Source organism: Thermochaetoides thermophila (assembly GCF_000221225.1).
Source record: "Thermochaetoides thermophila DSM 1495 unplaced genomic scaffold scf7180000011822, whole genome shotgun sequence".
Classification (NCBI taxonomy): domain Eukaryota; kingdom Fungi; phylum Ascomycota; class Sordariomycetes; order Sordariales; family Chaetomiaceae; genus Thermochaetoides; species Thermochaetoides thermophila.
In genome coordinates, this window is record NW_006383038.1 from 842,618 (window position 1) to 862,904 (window position 20,287).

The window sequence follows — 20,287 nt, forward strand, 5'->3', positions numbered from 1 at the left end:
TTGATGCATCTGTGATCATGACTTCCGATTCTTGGAATTTTCATCCCATCTTCCTGTCAGTCGTGGATGATCTTCTTGCAAGCAGTGGGAGAGGTGGAATGAGAGAGCAATGCTGATCAAAATTCGGGATAGCCGCTAGGGCAGAACCAGAGACCTCTATAAGTCCAACACAAACTAACATGAGCAGAACATTGGAGGGACAGGAGACCTCGTTTGGCATTCGTGGAACCAACAAAAATCCTCATATCTGACATACAAAGTGTTGAAAGAGGAAGCTCTCAGAGACTTACACTGGTTTCCGAACTGGGAAAGAGGCTCACAGGACTGAGCCACCTAGAGTTGTTGGAAGGAAAGGGGAAAAGCCATAGTTTGGTAATTTATTAACTGCTGGAGCTGAGGTGTACTAGGTAAATAGGGCTTGTCTGGGGAGAGAAGTGGCAAAAGGACTGTGAGAGTCAGTGGGTAGGCCCTAAAGGTTTGGCATCTGCCTGTTCATATTTGCCCTCTAAAAGACGAGATTGAAAGCTGGAGAAGAGAGATAGTGCAAGGGTCATGTTATAAGAGCAGTAACGATACATGCGTTGAATCAGCTTTCATCGCATGAGCAAAGTCACACAAGGCAACCATCAGGCTACCCAGTCGTTACCCTTCGCCATGAATAGCTGTGAGCAAGAGCGGCTCTGGCCTTATCATTGGTGACTATACCTTGCACGCCTTCACATTGTTCTTTAGTCTTCCTCTACCGCTTTCATACCTGCTCCTACTCACTTTCTCAGACTTTACAGCAGGTGTGCAATCTACTTCCAAGCTATGAACCGCTATGTCAAAACTCGGAGCATGAAACATCGAACCTTCGGTCTTCAGTCTCAACTACCTGCAGCTTTCTGGTTCAAAAAGCTCGCCTGCCAGTCAGATGATAATAATCTAGTTACCTCCTCCAAATATCAGCAGAATACGCATCCACCCAATGTTGGATACCAATCACAAACACCAGACAGAAACTTATGATATCATCTACTCTCCGAACATCTTAGATACTTCAAGAGGAGCAAGACAGTCTAGAGTCAGGATGGGAAGGGCAAGGAGATATTACTTACTATATGAGAGAAATGAGGCTTTTATAGATGAGCTAACTAAACAATATCCGAAGGTATGACACCAGTCTAAGATGAGTCCTGACTATCCTATTGACCTATATCGGCCATGGAATAACAGCGCCATAACAGTCTTCATATGGTAATACAGTGCAGCATAGCTCAGCGGTTTTCGGCCTTTGTCATCTTGCTGGGCTGGGTCGGCTCGGCCATCACATAACAGTGCTCTGACAACCTCCGTGTGGCCATTCCGTGCAGCCCAACTCAGCGGCGTTCGGCCTTGCTTGTCTTGTCGGTCCGGATCAACTCGGCCATCAGATAACAGAGCTCGAACAACTTCCACATGGCCATTTTTTGCAGCGTAACTTAGCGGTGTTTCGTCTTCCATGTCTCGTCGGTTTGGATCAGCTCGGCCATCATATAATAGAATTTTAACAACATCCGTATAGCCATTCTGTGCAGCCCAACTCAGCGGCGTTCGGCCATAGTTGTCTTGTCGGTCTGGGTCAACTCGGCTATCACACAACAAAGTCTTAACGACCTCGATACGGCCATTCCGTACAGCGTAACCCAGCGGCGTTTGGCCTTGCCTGTCTTGTCTGTCTGGATCAACTCGGCCATTACATAGCAGAGTTCTAACAATCTCCGCATGGCCATTCTTTGCAGCGTAACTCAGCAGCGTTTGGCCTTGCCTATCTTGTCGGTTTGGATCAACTCGGCCATCGCATAACAGAACTTTAACAGCCTCCGTATGGCCATTCTGTGCAGCTTTACTCAGCGACGTTTGGCCATAGTTGTCTTTTCGGTCTGGATTAACTCGGCCATCACATAAGAGAGCTTTAACAACCTCCGTATGGCCATCTTGTGCAGCCCGACTCAGCGACGTTCGGCCATATTTATCTTCTTGGTCTGGATCAACTCGGCTATCGCATAATAGAGTTCTGACAATGTTCGTATGGCCATTCCACGCAGCGTAACTCAGCGGCATTTGGCCATAGTTGTCTTGTCGGCTTGGATCAACTCGGCTATCACATAACAGAGCTCTAACAGTCTCCGTATGGCCATACTCTTCAGCCCAACTCAGCGGCGTTCGGTAATTTCTGTCTTGTCGGTTTGGATCAACTTGGCCATCACGTAACAGAGCTCTAATGGTCTCCATATGACCATTCATTGCAGCGTAACTCAGCGGCGTTCGGCCTTGCCTGTCTTGTCGGTTTGGATCAACTCGGCTATCAAATAACAAAGCTCTAGCAGTCTCCGTATGGCCATTCTTTGCAGCGTAACTCAGCGGCGTTTGACCATAGTTGTCCTGCCGGTCTAAATCAACTCGGCCATCACATAACAGAGCTTTAACAATGTCCGTATGGCCATACGCTGCAGCCCAATTTAGCGGTGTTCGACCTTCCTTGTCTTGTCGGTCTGGATCAGCTCGGCCATCACATAATAGCGCTTTAACAATCTCCGTATGGCCATACTCTGCAGCCCAATTTAGCGGCGTTCGACCTTCCTGGTCTTGTTGGTCTGGATCTATATCCCGAGCACTCACAAGGAGTAACCTTGACCAAATTATTGAGCCCATAGGCACCAAGTACATGAAATGCATTGTGAGATGGCCTCAAGTCCACTGAAGAAAGCCAAAACCGCTTTCTGATATTGGAGAAGATATCACATAGTTGTACCACCATCCTGACCCATTCCGATTTTGTCAATAAGTTAAGCAGCTGAGGAGTGCAGAAACAACCCGCAGATGTATGATATCCCCAGTAGTCAACAGCATAGGTGAAGAGAGGTTTTTCAAGTCGTGCAAGCGCCTCCTCATGTGTTCTGACAGGGCCACCTGAGAAGTCCTCAAACGAAAGATATAGTACGCAGGTATTTGCGATATCGAGATGGGCGGTCGGAAACCACCGAGTCAAAGTATCCTGAAAATATTCCTGAACCGTAGAATGGACCAGTCGAATGATTTCGCTTTCTTCGTCGATGACAACGAGCCCGCAACATGCCGAAAGCATGTCTTCGACATCAGGAATCGCGGCTTCATCAAGCTTGTCCTCACTGTCCTTGACAGCCCATGCGTACTGAACATCTATGAATTTAAGAGGACGTTTGGCGCAGATAATCCAGGATAGAACATGGTTGGCAAGCTCCTTGTATCCAGCCGTTTGCCCATTGATTCGCTCCATTGTGTTGTCATATGCTCGGCGTAACAGGGCAAACTTTGGCTCCTTTTTCTTAGCGTCGTTATGAAGCTCGTCCAGTGCTTTATGGATAAGTTTTGCGCTAACTTTATCCTTCAAGGACTCGAAGAAGAGGTGAGCGAGTAGGAACCTGATTTTGTGAGCAAGCATATGCTCAATTGAATCAATAACCCATGGCTCATGGAACACTGATAACTTACATGCCATCTGCGACATCGGCAATGCAACTGATGATCTCGTGTTGGAGGTCCGGGTACTTTGAGAGAGCGCGCAGATTGGACATCTGATTGCGTATGTATCGCTCGATGTCGTCCCTTTTGGCTACTATCTCGAGGCGGGAGTGCCCATCAAAGGCTTCCACGATATCAGGTACAGGCCGGGATGTGGCCAAGATGTTGACATTACTCCCCCTCGATTGAAGGCGCAGTAATGCTTCAATGAATTCGAAACGAACATTGTTGCTCATTTAGCACTCGTCCAGTGCATCAACAATAACAAAAACCCCATCCGTGTACAGTGAAGCAATAACATAAAACATCTCCTCAAGATCGCTTAAGAATTGTTGTGATTTATGCTTCTTGCATCGAGTATAGGTATCCATGGCTCCAGGTGGTGGTGGAAACTTGTTGCTGAGTAATTGCTTTACGAGGTTGGCGATGAGCTGCTCCACGGTTTGGTCGTCCACGCGCCGGAAATTACAGTATAAGTAGGCGATACCAACATCACGGTCTCCAAAGTTCCTTTGGAGATAATTGATGACGATCGATACGAGAATAGTCTTGCCAGAACCAGGCATGCCGGGGCAGAAGAGAGTCATTGGCTTCCTTGACAGCCTGGTAGACTGATTAGCCCGAGGAAAAATTAGGAACGAAACAGGTATGAAGGAAACAAGGACTATACCATTTCTGAAACTGATGAGAAATCTCAGCAAGACTGTAGGCGGCATTGTGACTGATATTACTTATAAGCTCTAGAACTCGATGTTGTAAGGATAGTCGGCAAAGGACACTGTGTGGACAGATGGTTACTAAGGCGCATAGGTTGGCGACCTACAAAGAGCTAGGCGGTGGGTTTGAAATACTCGCCTACTAATGGCAAAATTGAGTGGTTCAGAAGGCAGGACGCCAAGCCGAAGTGAACCTATGGAACCGATATAGTAACCATGCCCCGTCCCGACCTCACCATCCATCCCACTCCCCTTTTGCGTCGCCTCCTCATGCTTCGTGGTGCCTGAGAACGTCCAGCGCACTGTTGATATCCTTAACCAGTGCAGAAAGCGGATCACGCCAGCCCTGCGCGCGCTCCAACGCGCGTTGCACATCCGGCACCAGGCCTTCCTAATCCCAGTCCATTCCAGCGCGCATGACTCGGCCCTGACCAATCCGGGTCAACCAGCCGAGCCGACTCAGCCGACACTGCTGGTCGAGTGTCAAGGGGCTGTTCAGCTCGAGCGTCGGGCGCACCGTCAGGAAGTAACTGATGATGCCGTCAGCCTCAACGAACGCCTCTCCACGGGACCCAGCACATCTTGCAGCCGGGCAACTGAGAAATCGGACCGGTCGACCATTGCGAAAATCGAACCGAGAATGGTGCTGAGCACCGTCAGCGCCGCCACGTCGTTGGCTGGATGAGCCATCCAGTCGCGGAAAGCGTCCCCACGATGCGCTGGTTTCTGACGCACATCGCGCACCGCAATCCGCGCCCTGATGCAGGCAACTACACGGACAAAGATGGCTCGCCAGCGCCCAGACCCATCGACCCAGAGGCCGTGGCCAGAGATCCTGGGGGGCAACCATAGAACCAGGCACGCGCACTAGACGGCCCCAGAAGTCCATCTCGATGTGGCCGGTCGGAAGACCGGCCCGGGCAAGCTCCTCCAACGTCAAGACGGACGGGAAGGAAGCCTCAACCGAGCTCTCGGTCAGCTGCAGCAGGTGCTGCTCGCGCATCCACTGGGAGTAAGCCGCGGAGCCGAAGGCTGGGCCGAGAAGCATAGGGGCAACGGAGGCGGGACCAGCGGGAACCGCAATGGCAGCAGCAGTCGGAGGAGCAGCAGGGCCAGCAGCAGCGCCCTCGGCGATCTCGTTATTGCTGAACTCGCTGATTTCCAACAACAGCGGGTCCACATCACTGTCGTCCAAGATTTTGATTTTCCTCAGACGCTGTTCGTCTTGATGACAGACATGGTCATCCGAATGCCGGTCGACACCGGGGTGAATATCGCAGGCCTTGCGCTTGTGCGACATCGCAGATGAAAGGCTTCTTTCGTCTGCGAAAAAAAGACGATATCAAAGGATCACGCTTGTGACCCTGTCTTTGTGATGATTAATTCAGCCTTGAGGCTCGGGACGACCAACACTTGATGGCCGTTAGGATTCTTATGGAAAATGTTGTTGATGCTGCTTGCTTTGGATCGAGCAACACTTGTTTGATCGATCAGAGTTCTTGTTTGGTCTGATGAAGAAGCGTTTTTGAGAGGAGACTTGGAGTTAAAGTCCACTTTTGGACCGGTGACCTTGAGATCGATGAAGCCTTGACTTTGAACCCTGGGATCGATTGAGGTTTTTTTTTTTTTTAATTGAAAAACGCTTGGAATTGAGCAGTCCTTGAGATCGACATTGTCTTATCTTGCTCCAAGTAAGATGTGTGAAAGTCACTATTTGGCCTTCAGACTAATAGAATGATGGAGCGACAAACCTTTCAGATCGATGAAGGAGTGTTCGATCTCATGCAACAGTGAGCAAAAGTATCTTGTGCTGTTCGAGGCAAGATGGGTCAAAAGTCGCAATATGACCTTCAGGTCAATGAGAAGATGTTCGGTTTCAAGCAGCAGTGAGTAAAGTAAGAGTGTTACCTTCGGTAAGATGATGTTGAGGGTTGTCATTCAACCTTCAGATCAATGTAATGATAGGGAAACGCTTCAGATTGATCAAGCACGCTTCGGTCTCATAAAAGCGAGTGAAAGAAGAAAGAAGACCAGAAATTAATAATATTAGGAAAAAGTAAGAGTGAGGTATGCGATGGCTTAGTCGTCAACGTAAGTTGGTAGAAGAGGCGTGCTCAGTGATAACTGGACTGGCAATCTGGCTAGGGGGAAAGTGCGCGAGGAAAAGGGGGAAAAGTTCAAATCGAATCACGCATTTTGTGGGGGAGAAGAAATATCTGTGAACCAGGGAAGAATACCAATGCCCTAACTGAGGAAAGAACAAAAGCCCTATCGCCAAACGAACAATAACAAGAAAAAGTATGTGAGGAACAGTAGCAAGATGGCCAACGCACTTGGCCCATGCCCGGTCTCCAGGAGGGCAGAAACCCCATGTTGATGTGTTCCCGACGACAAGAGCAGTTGTATGAAGATGCGGGGACCAGTTTTGGCTTGGAACAGAGCCAATAGAAAGAACCACATGAAGTGGGATTGAACGGCATTCGAGGCCGCGACCATGAAGTTCGGAAAGACAAAGAACAACAATACAATGTATATAGAGGACAACAAGACCAGGCATAGGACCCCAAACCAAATCTAAGCAAAGACAAAGAACCTTTCTCTTGCCCGGTCAGACCTCGAAGATCTCCCCGATCCCTTCTCCCCCACCACGCCTGATATCCACCAAATCCAACCGCCACCCCTCCCAATTCTTCAACGTCCTCTTCAACTCCTTGATCCTCTCAATCCTTGCTTTTTGCTCCTCCTCCTGAGCCCTCCGGAAGGCTTCCTCGTCAAACTCCATGTCATCATCCAGCAGATCATCAAATGCCCCGCCGCCAGCGGTAGCCGTAGTCCCGCCTCCTGTCAAGACATTGAGGCCGGTAGCTAGTAAGTCTCCCAGTCCGCCGCCCTTCTTACTACCATGGGCATGAACATGTGGTGACAAGTGACCGCCATGGTCGAGGTCGACACTCTCAAAGCGAACGGCAGTCTCGCCTTCGGGAGGCATCTGCATCTCCTTGCGTTTCTCGATCCAGATGCCCCGGCGGAGATCCGTATTCTCTGCCTCGAGCTCCCGGATCCGCTGTTCAAGCCTGCGGCGCTCCTCATCTTCAAGTTCGTCCATCCCTTCGTCGTCGATGCCTCCCTCCCCTCCTTTCTTGAGCCTCTTAATTTCCTCCTCCAAGCTATCCTTTTCTTTGCGTAGGGCAGACATCCGGCCTTCCTGTTCCTTATGCAGTGTGGTGAGCGTGGCAACTTTCTTTTCTAGCGCCTCGACCTTCTTGGCAAGGTCTTCCTTCTCCCCCTTGAGGGTCTCGACCTCCTTTTCTAAAATCTTGACTTTCGTCTCGGCACTTGCCCTCTCCGAGCCCTCTTTGACTGCTTTCTTGGAGGCATTTTCCAGCTCCGCCTTCAAGTCATTGACCTCTCTCTGGGCAACACCAGCTGCCTTCTCCGCACGGGCGAGTTTCTCTTCGAGAGCAGCGATCTGCTCAGAAGGTGCTGACGCCGAGAGCGATAGCCGCTCAACTTGTGCGCGCAGACGCGACATCTCGAGCTCCATCGTCTCAATTGTCGCTGATTTGCTGCGAAGTTGGGCTTCCAGCTCGGCCGTTGCCGCAGCAGGTGGGCTTGCCAGCGACAGGGACGGTGAAGACCCATGCCGACTGCTTGCTCCCGACCCAGACCGGCTGATCTGAGCCTGCAGCTGGGCGTTCTGCCTCTGCAGAGCCTCAATCTCCTTTTTCTGCTCATTGTCAGCACCTTGTCCCCCTTTAAGTCAAGAATATGTGTCGTAGAGCAAGTACTTACCAGCCTTGCCACCTCCCCCTCATCCCCCAAATCCCGTTCCCTCAAATCCGCCAACTCCTCCTCCGCTCTCTGCCATCTCTTCTCCACATCCCTGACCTCCTTCGCCAGCGCCTTGTTCTCCTTCTCCAGCTCCTCAATTCGTTGCGCCTGCTTGCGATAGATATCTGGTGCCGTCTCACCTCCTTCACCAACGGGGCTGATTAACCCCCCTGGGGAAAGCGGCGTGCTGCCGGTGGTGATAGAGATGGAGCCCTGCCGGAAAGACCGCGAGCGCGCTTTGGATTGTTGCGCTAGGGAGGGTGTTTTGGTCACAGGCGCAGGGACAGGTTCTTCCTCAGCTTCGGCTGGAGCCTCTTCCGCAGGCTGCTCTTCAGGAGCCTGTTCCGTCTTCTCCTCCTGAACCTCCGAAACATCCTCCCCCTTATCCCTCTCCTCCTTCCCCCCCTCAGCAACACCCTCCCCAGCGGTAGACGACGTAGGAGTTCCCGGCTCAGCAGAGGTCGCAGCAGCAGCGGAAGCCTCCTCCTTTTTAGAAGCATCATCCCCTCCTACTCCCTTCTTGCCGGCCTTTTTAGCTTTCGCCTTGCGCATTTGCTCGAACTATAATGACCATTTATTGGGTCAGCCATGACATTTCTCTCGTAGATGATTAAACGAGCACAAACCTTCTTTTTAGCAGCGGCCATCTTCTCGGCCTTAAGCTTCTCATCGTCCATGATGGTGGGCTGTTGTGCAAGGGAAGTTCCCTCGCTCGCAAGCAAATGCTGGTTTTGTATAGAGTCACAATGTAAATAACTTAAGTCCTGTTTGTGGCTATTGGCGCAGCAACACCTGGCAACTGCTGTCAATTTTTGTAGGAAGGCTTTTCTGTGTCGTAAGCGGTGTTAGTGCCCTGACGTTGATATCTTCAAGCTCCAAAAGAAGTCCAAGCTGCGGTGTGTTGCATGCGGCGAGGTGGCACTTTCACGCCCGAAGCAAGCACGGACAGGGTCCAGTGTGGGGTAGCTCCCCCGCCAGGCTGCTAACCAGACAGTGCCCCGCTTTGTGCGACAACGGCCGCCGCAGTATTCGATCGCGTTTCTTCTCAACTCGCGTCACGTCATGCCCTCTCAGGAAGATGAATAATCTTAGCAAATCTATTTCAGCAAGCTTGAAACTATCAAGCAATTGTTGTTAATGCCCCATATCCCCCAACACCGAAATGATTTTCCTCCCTCAGCAGATCCTTCCCTTTTGTTTTTGGTTTTTTTTTTTCACCACTAATATGCCTATCAATGTACCGCGATTCCTAGCATGCGACCCATCCCTGATCCAGCATCTCCGTTTAAATGATCTGCTGGAAAGCGCGGTTGATGGGCGAGCGAATGTTGGGAACATCCTTCCAGAAGTCGATGGTGGCCAGCGCACGCTTGGCGACGCCCTCAGGGGTAAACTCGAACTTCTGTTGAGCCAGCAGGTTAGTACAATCCGCAACACCTTCACGAACAGATAACTTGCCTTGTAGATCTCCTTGTATGGGCCAGAGATACCGAAGCGGTTGAGGCCGAACTGCTCGTGCGAGTAGCGTTCCCAACCCATGGTGCTCATGACCTCAACCGACAGAGACGGGATGCCGTCAGGCAGGACGCTGAGGCGGTACTCCTTGTCCTGGGTGTCGAACACCTCGAAGCAAGGCAGCGAGACGACGCGAGCCTTGATGTTGTGCTGCTCGGCGAGCAGCTTGGCGGCGTCAATGCAGATGGCGACCTCAGAGCCAGTCGAGACGAGAGTGATATCGGCCTTCTCCTGCTCGAGGATGACGTAACCGCCCTTGATGGCCTTGTCGATGGCGGAGCCCTCAAGCTGCGGCAGGTTCTGGCGCGAGAGGGCAATGATGCTGGGGGTGTGCTTGGAGGTGAGAGCAACGTAATACGCAGCGCTGGTCTCGTTGCCGTCGGCCGGGCGCCAGACCATGCAGTTGGGCAGCGCACGGAAGTGAGTGAGAACCTCGATAGGCTGGTGAGTCGGGCCGTCCTCACCAAGACCGATCGAGTCGTGGGTGGCAACCCAGATGACGCGGACCTGGGAAAGAGCAGAAAGACGGACGGCACCAGCAGCGTACGAGACGAAGTTCAGGAAGGTACCGCCGTAGGGCAAGATGGTGCCGTAGGCAGCCATACCGTTGAGGATGGCACCCATACCATGCTCACGGACACCGAAGCGGATGTAGCGGCCAGCGTAGTTGCCCAAACCAGTCGAGGGGGGCTGGAAGTCGACGGCACCCTTCCAGCGGGTCAGGTTGGAGCCAGTAAGATCGGCAGAGCCGCCCATGAGCTCGGGAACGGCATCGAAGATCTTGTTGAGGACGATCTCGGACAGCTTGCGGGAAGCGACTGCGGGGTCGTTCGGGGTATAGGTGGGGAGATTCTTCTCCCAGCCCTCGGGCAGGTCGCCGCGCAGACGACGGAGCAGATCGTCATGCTCGGCCTTGTACTCCTCGCCGTACTTGGCGAACAGCTGGTTCCACTCCTCCTCAGCAGCGGCGCCAGCAGCAGCGGCCTTGCCGCAAAGGTCATAGACCTCCTGGGGAACAACGAAACTCTCCTCAGGGTTAAAGCCGAACTTCTCCTTGAGCTGCTTAAGGTCGTCGGCCTTGAGCGGCGAGCCGTGGACGCCATGGCTGCCCTGTTGCTTGGAGCCATAGCCAATGGTGGTCTTAAGCTGGATGAGGGTAGGCTTGTCCTTGACCTCCTGAGCCTTGCGGATGGCAGCCTCAATGCCCTCGAGGTCGTGGTCACCGTCCTCAACGGTCAGGACGTGCCAGCCGTATGACTCGTAGCGCTTGAGGACGTCCTCAGTGAAGGCCTGGTTGGTGTCGCCGTCGATGGTGATGTGGTTGTCGTCCCAGATGGCGATCAGGTTGCCGAGCTGCAGGTGACCGGCCAGGGAGCAGGCCTCAGCAGAGACACCCTCCATCAGGCAGCCGTCGCCGAGGAAGCAGTATGTGTAGTTGTTGATCAGGTCATAACCCGGCTTGTTGAAGACGGCCGCAGTATGCGCCTGAGCAATGGCCAGACCAACGGCATTGCTAATGCCCTGACCAAGAGGGCCAGTGGTGACCTCAACACCGGGAGTGTCGTGGGACTCAGGGTGACCTGGGGTGATGCTGCCGACTTGCTGAGGGACGTTAGAGCTCATTCATGGGGAAATGGAGTGAGAGACTTACGCGGAAGGCCTTGATGTCATCAATGGAGACGGCATAGCCGTAGAGGTGGAGGAGGGCATACTGGAGCATGCAGCCATGACCGTTGCTGTTCCCGTCAATACGTTGCCAGCCATTGTGTGCAAATTAGGCCACTTACGAGAGTACGAAGCGGTCACGGTTCACCCAGTTGGGGTTCTTAGGGTTGAAGCGCATAATGCGGTTGAACAGGACGTGGGCGACTGGCGCCATGCCCCTGCATTCGTTAGCTCAAGGTCCGGCATCGGCGGCCAGTCTGGCGATGTTGTCATTTGAAGCTTACATAGGGGCACCCGGGTGACCCGAATTAGCGTGGAAGGTCGCATCCGCCTGGCGAAGATGTTAGTCTTCATTGTTTGCTCTCATCTCCAAGTTCTGGCGCGTGTACGAAGCATTATCGCCGTTCTCGTCCTCAAAGCCAGCCCTGATGACAGCGACGTGCGCTTGGCGGGGCAGAACTTTTTGGCGGGGGCGGGGCTCCTGGGTAGGGGAAGCTTTGACCAGGAAAGACTTACGGCTAACACGCGGATGGTGTTGATGGCAAGCTGATCAACGTCGGTGTAAGGCATGGTGGCTGATTTCTCTCTGCAGTCCAGTGCCGGAGAGTTGGGAAAGGGAGGGAGTTGTGGTATGAGAGGTTTGAAGCAAAAGAAATGAAGATGACCTTGACGGGGAGGTGGGGTGTTTAGTTTTAAGTGCGTGGCAGCCCTGGCAGCTCCTGGCGGAGCATTTGGGGGACGATTCTTAGCTCATCCGCTCACCTCACCCCTCTCGTCCATTCAACCCTCAACTCTGGCTCAACTGGCTCAATTGCTAGCGGAGTGGGGTTGCACCAGAGCTGCCGCATGCTGCAGGCGTTTTGGTTCGCCGGATGAATGCCGCTGTGGGGATGATGTTGCTCCTGCTCTTCCTGGTTTCCTGGTGACAACTGACATGAAACTAGCAGGGATGGAAGTGACAGCTGGAGCTCAAGGTCTGAGCACAGGCGCGACTGCGAGGTACCTTTTCGATTTCTCTGTAATGCGGTCTGATGTCTGCGGCCCTCTCTCTCGGAGAGCGCCAATGACTGTTCTTCTACTCGCTATCAGAGGATGAGCGGTGACGTCGAGGAGGATGTGACATGAGCACGCCAATATCACCATATTCTTCAGCAATGTCTCCTTGCGCCTGCTGTCCAAGGACCCGGCCCTCTGCAGACAACCTGAATTCAGGTCTGCTGGACATGAGAGCGCTGATGACAGAGAATTGCGGGTGGCACATCCGTGGAGATGTGTTACACTACCGTATCGACCAGGAGATGCTCCCACGCCGGGGACCTGCGCGGCGTGGGAGACGGCGTCCGGGGTCGATCACTCAGTGGTGTGTCGTCTAAAACCCAGCAAGTCCAAGGAAATATTCACACGCACTCGGCGGCCAGAAAATCTCCGCGGTGAGCCTGACTGCCGACCCACGCTTATCTCCTGTATCGGTGAAGAAGACATGGCCATAGGTGTTCCAGTGGCATCACTCGCTTTTAACGTCGAAGTCCTCGATCAAAAAGGCGTTGTGGTCGCGGCATGCCGCCGTGCTTAGGTAAAAGTTTACGAGTCGGCGACCAGGGGTGCCCCTCCAGGCATGGTCGAGGGGCACCAGGGGACTTGGTGACGGGCTTCATCTCCTGAGCAAGCGCTCGGCTGCAAGACCCGCCGAAAGTGACAGGATGCCTTGATGATCTCAACAATCAGGCGAGCACGCAACAATTGGCGTACATATTAGCGCAAACCAAACATCTCGATGAAAAGCTCCGGGGATGATTCCTCGTCGTCAGCAGTACTTGCGGGGTTGCGTTGCCCCTCTTCGATAAGGGTTAGGGTTGTACGTGGGATATTCAAATTTTAACCCTCAAGGTGGGGGTGCAGCCTGCACGGTCGGTTGCTTTCACCCCGACTGCCGCGACATGGGGGAATTCAGGCTAAAATTCGAGACTTGACAATGACAGCCACGAACCGCACCATTGGGCTCGATCCACTGCCGGCTGACGCCCTGCTTCTGTGTGATGCCAATGCGGCTCAGGAGAAGATTATCGAAACAAGCAGTTCCCAAACAGTCCAAGTTCTAGTTGAATAAGCGCTCAATATGCCGCCTAAGAACTCTAGAGCGCCGGCAAGGACAGCAAAGCCGAAGCAGACTGTGACGAGTAAAACCAATGGCTCGAAAAAGACCGCTAAGACTCAGGATCGACTTGAGCTGGAAGGGGAGAGAGATCAAGGAAGACAGACTTCAGAGGAGGCGCGCAAACAACAACAGCGCATCGTGGATGTCTTCCGCCGTGCCTTGAGCGATGTGCTCTTCTCCGACAACCTGACTGCCACTATGCAGGCAGTCAAACAAGCTCTCTTCGATCGTGACTTTGCTAGGGCGTTTGGAAATCCAGAGTATTTGGCTGTGTATGCTGCGAGATGGAGCCCAACCCGGGCTCTGTGCTATACCACGGTGCTGAGTGGCATCTGGGAGCATCTAGAGAGCATCTCGCAGCCGATTCAGGTTCCTGCCCCCAGTCAAGAGGATGATGAGAATGGCAATAACAAGTCTGAACCCAAAGACTCGGTTCAAACTCATCAACTGAAAGTATTCTCCATCGGCGGCGGCGCTGCCGAGTTGGTCTCTCTCGCCGGCTTTCTCAGCCAATGTCCCTCTCCCATGCTTTCAGGACACATCACCCTCCTCGACTCCGGTCCCTGGGCTGATGTCATCACCCAACTCTATCCCAGCCTAACCACTCCCCCCCCAATCTCCAAATACGCCAGCGCAGCCGCGAAACTCGCCAACGCCGCAATAGTCTCCCCCTCCCGCTTCAGTCACGCCTTCTTACAAGAAGACGTCCTCACCATGGACCAACCCCGGCTCACGTCCATATTGGGGAACGCTCCCCTGTTAATAACGCTGCTGTTTACTCTCAACGAATTGTTTACTGCCAGCGGCATCGGCAAAACGACTAAGCTATTGCTCGACATCACGTCTGTAGTGCCATTCGGATCGCTGTTGCTAGTTGTCGACAGCCCCGGGAGCTACTCCGAAACCAGCGTGGGCAAGGAGGCAAAGCGGTACCCGATGCAGTGGCTCTTAGACCGGGTCCTAATGGGCACGAGGCGGGAGCCGATCGCTGGACGGAGATGGAAGAAGCTTGAGGGAAAAGACTCAGTCTGGTTCCGTCTGGCTGAGGGACTGGATTACCCAATTCAACTGGAAAACATGCGGTATCAGATGCATTTGTACAGGGCAGAGGACGCAAGTCTAGAGTCCAATTCGGACGACGATTAATTAGTAGTGGTCTATAAACATACGGACTACGGATCTATGGTATGGTCTATCTACGGGGATATTTACGTCCTCTTGCATACTCACGCCCACACCAACTTCTTAATCGAATGCCCCAGCTGCTCGAACAGCCCCGTGTTCTTCTTCGCCTCAGCCACCGACACGATATCCCCACGCTCAATCAGGCTAGGCTCGGCCGCATTACTACCCGCCTCGCGCGGCTGGTTCATAATTGCCCACCGCTCAATCTCCGTCGCGATCACAAGCATCTGCTGCACCTCAGACAACCGTGTAATGGCCCCCGGCTCGTCGGCCTTATCCTGCGCGAGGGGGTCAGCCACGGAGGTTTGGCTGTAGAGCGCTTTCAGCGCGATCTTCCGTGGGGAAGGGACGGTGCTCTGTGGCCGGCGGGAGAGGAAGTTGGCGAAGGCTGACTGTGCAGGGGCTTGCTCGACCGATTCTAGTCCCGTTCCCAAGTTACTTGACAGCGACCGGGTGTTAACCCTGGTAATGTCGGTCGTACCCGGCCGGTACTCGATCACGATTCCAATGTTGCGCATCTCGTCCAGATGGGACGGGGCAATCGTCGATGTAATGTACGTCCCGAACTGAATCTTGGTGACATGCGCCAAATCGACGCGCTCGAAGGATGATACCTTGTCCAGGCTCCAATCGAACCGACACAGGTACAACGCTACATCGGTCAGCAGCAAAACTGCTTCCTCCATGTCGGGGTTGGTGCAGCGGACTGTATCTGGGGTCTTGGGGGTTAATAGCGTCCAGCCGCCGATGAATTCTTCCTTTTCGTCGGCTACGACACGCTTTTGGCAGAGCTCGATGGCTTGCTGGCGCATGTTTTGCATGGAGACGGCCGGGTCCTTGGTCATCATGGTCGTCTCGAACTCTTCGAAGACGAGGGCGGTCACGTTGCCTAGCAGGAAGTCGATGCTGGCTTGGAGGAAGAAGTCATTAAACATGCTGTTGAAATTAGCATTGGAATTCATCCTTTGATGGACTTTAACTCACCCATTGAACAGTCGTGTCAACGACAACCCAGCATCGGTCAACGCACCGCGATAATCCCTCTTCCTAGTTCGGGTATAGTCGCCCTTCATGGCGCCGGTTGAAGCGTATTGCTTCGAAATGGCATCTCCGTTATCGGCCCACAGGGTGTTAAACCACACCTGCTGCTGGTCTTGTTGGATAGTTAAATCAAAGCCTTCCTCCTGGAGCTGTACTTCCAGCATGTGCTTAGCAAACGAGCTTTGACAGACATTCGTCCGGTCAAGACAATCCATGCAGTTGGTCCTTAGAATCCCCTGCTGACGCGACACAAGTTGTCCGCCGGCCAGCACAGTACTGCCGAAACCTTCTAGCTTGCCGCGGAGGCTTTCTAGGAGGAGCGCGACGTTCTCGAACTTCATGCCACGGCAAACGGCATGGAAGTCGAACCACTCAAAGGCTACTTTGTCAGAGTCCTTCTGCAGTTCCTCCTCGTTGAGTCGCTGAATGTTCCGTTGGTATGCCTCGGCGATTGGTGCCTCGACACCCTGCTTTTCGACAAGGTTGACAACCTGTACTGAGCCGTACTGTCTCTTCAAGCCCTCAAAGTGCTTTTTGAGCGCGGAGAAGTTGGTCTCCTCTGAGTGCTGCATCACAGGCACCGGTTTGAGCGAATAGGGAGATTGGGTGAAGAACAGCGGGATGCTACCGCGCGTCTGGACGAACGAATGAACCTTCACATTGGGCCCATCCCAAGGTACGCCTGCCGGCGAAAGGATCTGCTCTGTCTCGACGCAGTTGGCCACATTCCCTTCTTCATCAATACCCCTCCTCAAGTATCTCAACCCAGCTCGTTTGGTAGACCTCCTCGAAATCACCGTAATATCGAACTTCCTCTCCGTCGGACGCATCGACGGCTCTGGCGGGGTAGGCGATGCCGCTCTGGACCCAAAATCCTCCAACTCAACGCTCTCCTTTACCACAACTTTCCCTTTCTTGCTTCCTCCACCCCCTCCCCCTCCTGTCCCACCACCACCGTCAGGATCAACCTGCGGCGGCTGGCTGTCAACAATAAACGTCCTCTGCCCAACAAACCCCTGCATCAAAGGCAATGCCAAACTGTCCAGCCCAGCGTCAATAAACGGCTGGAGGACATGCCTGTTCCAGAAGTACGTCTGATCCACCAGCCGATGCAGCGGCACCAACGGCGAAGGAGGAGGGGTCCTCGCAACCTCCGCCGCCACACTCCTTGTAATATCGCACTCATACGAAAAGAAGAACGTCCTGCTCGACCCAAAAAGCATCTGACTCGTCCGCAACAGCTTTGGCAACAACCTCACCGCCGCCTCACTCCCGTCCGGCATGTCCGTGCCATTCCTTCCAGCGCTGGGACCGGCAGTCTTGCCACCGATTGACGCTTTCTTGATACTGCTCGGCAGACTATCACTGCTGTCATTCCCCGTCGCGCTTGACGACAGGCCCATCATTCGCTTCTGATCGATCGCCCAGCCACTACGGCTGAACCATTTCTTTGCGAACCGACCATAACTGCCCCGGCGCTCAATCACATCCTGTGCGATGCTGCTTCGTCGGGAGGGCGGGTCTCCTGTCTCCGGGGCTGCTGCTGATGATGATGGTCCGCCCTGCTTACCCTGGCCAGCCACAACATCATCATCATCGACTTCACCTTCAATCGCGTTCTCGTTGTCGTCACCCTCGGGACTGCTTTCATCGTCCCCAGAGGAATTGTTAGCGCTGGCGGCTTTGGAGGAGCGGCTGGATGCTGAGTCGGAGGAGAGTCTGCCTTTTTGATGTTGCTGGGCTTTACGTAAGGCAGCAGAGGTTTTGGATACTGCGGCGCGGGCTTCTTCATGGGAGGTGCAGGGGGTGAGGGCGACGTCAGTTATGACGTAGACGGGAGCGGTGCCGCCGCGGTAGGGGATGGAGGCGACTTGTTCACGACCGGTGATGGTGACTAGGTAGATGTGGCGGAAGACGCGGATCAGGCCTGGGGGTGTCAGTCAGGTCGGGAGTCGCAAAACTATGGGAAGTAGCCTGATGTGAGGACAGGACGGATAATATCGCTTGGCATAGATCACAATATCTCATGATCTCGAATGTATGTGATCCATCTGTGTAACCCTTATGCATCGCGTCTCACTCTTATTGGGATCCCCACACCTCATATCCACACTCACACCGCACCCAACATCTCTCTTTTTATTTTGAACATTGGGAAAGAGAAAAATGGAAAGACATGAAAATACCTACCCACAACTCCAAAAGCCTCAAACGCCTCCCCTTCTCTCACCAACCCCGCCAAATCCCCCACTCCCCCAGCAGCCAAACTACTCCTCGCCACGGTAGAGATGGCCCCATCCCCATAGCGAATGCGCACAGGGGCCGTGGCGAGCGCTGACGCAGAGGGCGAGCGGGTATGTGAGTGAGGATTCTTGGGTTGAGGATCGTTGATGCGGATCAGGCCTTTGGATATGTTTTGAGGGTGGATGATCAGCCCGTCAGGAGAGGCATGGATGGTTAGTTTGCGGGCTAGGCCGGGCATTGTTCAAGTAGTTGGCGGGTGTTGGGCCGAGAATCGAGAATCGAGGATAGGTGTTGAGACTTGAGAGCGGATCAGATATGATGATGCTGAAGGCAATGTGAGTTGGACAACGGAGAGATTGGTGGTTCAACCCATCCCTCTTCTCGTTGCTGCACCTAGGCGGCGAAAACGTCGACGATGACGGTTGTCGGTCAGGGGCGGCAGCTGGGCTGGGTTGGGACGATGAAGCGTGTTGGGCAGGGTCCAAGAGGTGGATTAAGGGTCTGGTAGGGCACCTTTCATTCGCAACAGATACGTCTACTGGACCTATAGGAAGGCTCAAAATAGAAGAACACGTAGGTAAGATACCCAGAGTTTAAAAGGCAAGTATGAAAGACGGGAACGGCAAAGAGAACAGTTTGGTTGGATGGACTTGTTTTCAGTGCTCACGCTGCAGGCCCCGGCCGGGTCTGGAGCCGATGATGTCTTGGGCGGTGGGGTCCCCACCATCCCAGCTCCGGCGGCTGCACCCCACCATGAACCGCCCACTCATCACTTGTTGCCGACGATCGCTGACAGGATGTCAGGCTGACACACCACATGGAGTGATCACATGAGTCCATACGGACACTACGCGGTCGATGGAGAGATTCCGAGATCAAAAGCCCACTGGTATGCGCTGGTATGGGAACAGAAAGCACGTGAAAAGGGTGGAATACCTAAGCAAACGCCAAGCTGAGCAACCAATAAACCACGACAGTGTCATTCGCCAGGATATCTGGTACTATGTATGCTAAGACTACAGAGGGCTTGATATAAAGCCATAACTCTGTTATCCTGCTTCAGCTCTAGAGATTGCGCAGACCGGGCATCTTCCAGCCGACATGCATCAATCCCCAGAGTCATCATTATCCCCTTCCATCCTGACGAGATTGCCGGAAGCCCATGCAAAGAGACAGCAAGCAGACGAGGCTGACAGTATCCTCATCCACCATCTCATCCCAAGCAGCGCTGCTCCCCTCTCAAGCAAGGAGATTTCGCCGCTTTACATAGCAAGGCGCTCGACCTTGTCACGCAGGGCGCGGATCTTGGAGTTGAGATCCGACGCTTCATTCGATGTCAGCGAGACGGCAATAACGGCACGAGAGACACCGCAAGCGCGGCCCTGAACGAAGTTAGCATCGGACTTATATGGCACTTGAGAGGACTCTCAGCCACTCACCAAAGCAACCTTGCTGGGGACATAGACATAGGGCACGTTCTTCTCCTCGCAGATGAGCGGGATGTGAAGAACAATGCTCAGTGGCTGGGTATCAGCAGCGAGAATAACGAGCTCGCTGGTGCCACGGTTGACGCTGCGGTTGTGTTAGCTGCTGCCCAGGCATTTTCAATGATAGATTGGGTGCACATACGACTTGGTCGTCTCGTTCTGCAGTCGAGGTTAGCCAGTGCCTTGATACAACCAGATTGCCATGGAACTTACAGCGCCCTTCTTCAGTTGGCGGTAGTGGCTAGCCTGCTGAACGCAATCAAGCAGTTCCTGGACCAGCGCAGGGTCCTCGGCCTTGGGCCAAGCGGCAGACTCGTTGTTCGACATGTTGAGAGAGATATGCGGCGCGCGGGACTCGGTCCGGGCTATCAATGGCAATTCAGCTGTATAACTTGTCGCCAGGGTTCACTGCGTCTGCTCGCCCTGGAGTTGCGTGGTTCTTGTGGTGTGGTTGCGGAGCAATGCGACCAGCAAAAAAAGATTAACAAAGTAAAAGGGAAAAAAGACAAAACGCCTTCGCAAATGGCCCGCTAGAAAAATCCACACCAGTGCTGCGACGCTGGCCGCCGCAATCTGCGAAACTTTGGGCGGTGAGACCCGGCAGAACGGGTTGATTTGGCTTGACTGCTTACGTAATTACATCATCCAGGTGGATCCTCTTCTTGGCGTGGCAGCCAGAATGATGAAATAAGCCAGAGCGCTGCCGAGCGCGCAGCTATGCCCCATTCGAGGCTCTGCACGGGCCATGGAGAGCAGCAACAGTCAGAGCACGAGCCAACCGCCTGGCACCAACCAACCTCCAACGTTCAACGTGCAACGTGCTTCCTGGAGCCTACAACAACCTCCATCGTCATCCACGCCGCCTGACGACAATTTCCCGGTCAAATCTCAGTTCCGTGCCAATCACGACGCCCTCTGTTGCCTTT

At 53.5% G+C, this 20,287-nt stretch overlaps 6 protein-coding genes across 6 annotated transcripts; 1 reads left to right on the top strand and 5 right to left on the bottom strand.

The window, feature by feature from the left end:
- Positions 1-4,629: 4,629 nt before the first annotated feature.
- Positions 4,630-5,538, bottom strand: CTHT_0066760 (uncharacterized protein; the record flags this gene model as incomplete). The annotated part of the gene is made up of 1 exon (XM_006696909.1): positions 4,630-5,538. One exon carries the CDS (start codon positions 5,536-5,538, stop codon positions 4,630-4,632), a length of 909 nt encoding a protein of 302 aa, XP_006696972.1.
- A 1,308-nt stretch (positions 5,539-6,846) lies between these two features.
- Positions 6,847-8,746, bottom strand: CTHT_0066770 (uncharacterized protein; the record flags this gene model as incomplete). The annotated part of the gene is made up of 3 exons (XM_006696910.1): positions 6,847-7,965; positions 8,031-8,630; positions 8,696-8,746. 3 exons carry the CDS (start codon positions 8,744-8,746, stop codon positions 6,847-6,849), a joined length of 1,770 nt encoding a protein of 589 aa, XP_006696973.1.
- Positions 8,747-9,354: 608 nt separating this feature from the next.
- On the bottom strand, positions 9,355-11,819 carry CTHT_0066780 (transketolase-like protein; the record flags this gene model as incomplete). The annotated part of the gene is made up of 6 exons (XM_006696911.1): positions 9,355-9,506; positions 9,560-11,186; positions 11,236-11,320; positions 11,372-11,467; positions 11,534-11,580; positions 11,766-11,819. The coding sequence occupies 6 exons, from the start codon at positions 11,817-11,819 to the stop codon at positions 9,355-9,357; spliced, it is 2,061 nt and encodes a 686-aa protein (XP_006696974.1).
- Positions 11,820-13,365: 1,546 nt separating this feature from the next.
- Positions 13,366-14,550, top strand: CTHT_0066790 (uncharacterized protein; the record flags this gene model as incomplete). Its single annotated transcript, XM_006696912.1, has 1 exon — positions 13,366-14,550. The coding sequence occupies one exon, from the start codon at positions 13,366-13,368 to the stop codon at positions 14,548-14,550; it is 1,185 nt and encodes a 394-aa protein (XP_006696975.1).
- Positions 14,551-14,630: 80 nt separating this feature from the next.
- CTHT_0066800 (uncharacterized protein) lies at positions 14,631-18,112 on the bottom strand (the record flags this gene model as incomplete). The annotated part of the gene is made up of 3 exons (XM_006696913.1): positions 14,631-15,525; positions 15,574-17,557; positions 17,821-18,112. The coding sequence occupies 3 exons, from the start codon at positions 18,110-18,112 to the stop codon at positions 14,631-14,633; spliced, it is 3,171 nt and encodes a 1,056-aa protein (XP_006696976.1).
- A 1,024-nt stretch (positions 18,113-19,136) lies between these two features.
- CTHT_0066810 (uncharacterized protein) lies at positions 19,137-19,688 on the bottom strand (the record flags this gene model as incomplete). The annotated part of the gene is made up of 4 exons (XM_006696914.1): positions 19,137-19,256; positions 19,314-19,446; positions 19,504-19,520; positions 19,575-19,688. The coding sequence occupies 4 exons, from the start codon at positions 19,686-19,688 to the stop codon at positions 19,137-19,139; spliced, it is 384 nt and encodes a 127-aa protein (XP_006696977.1).
- Between the last annotated feature and the right edge of the window lie 599 nt (positions 19,689-20,287).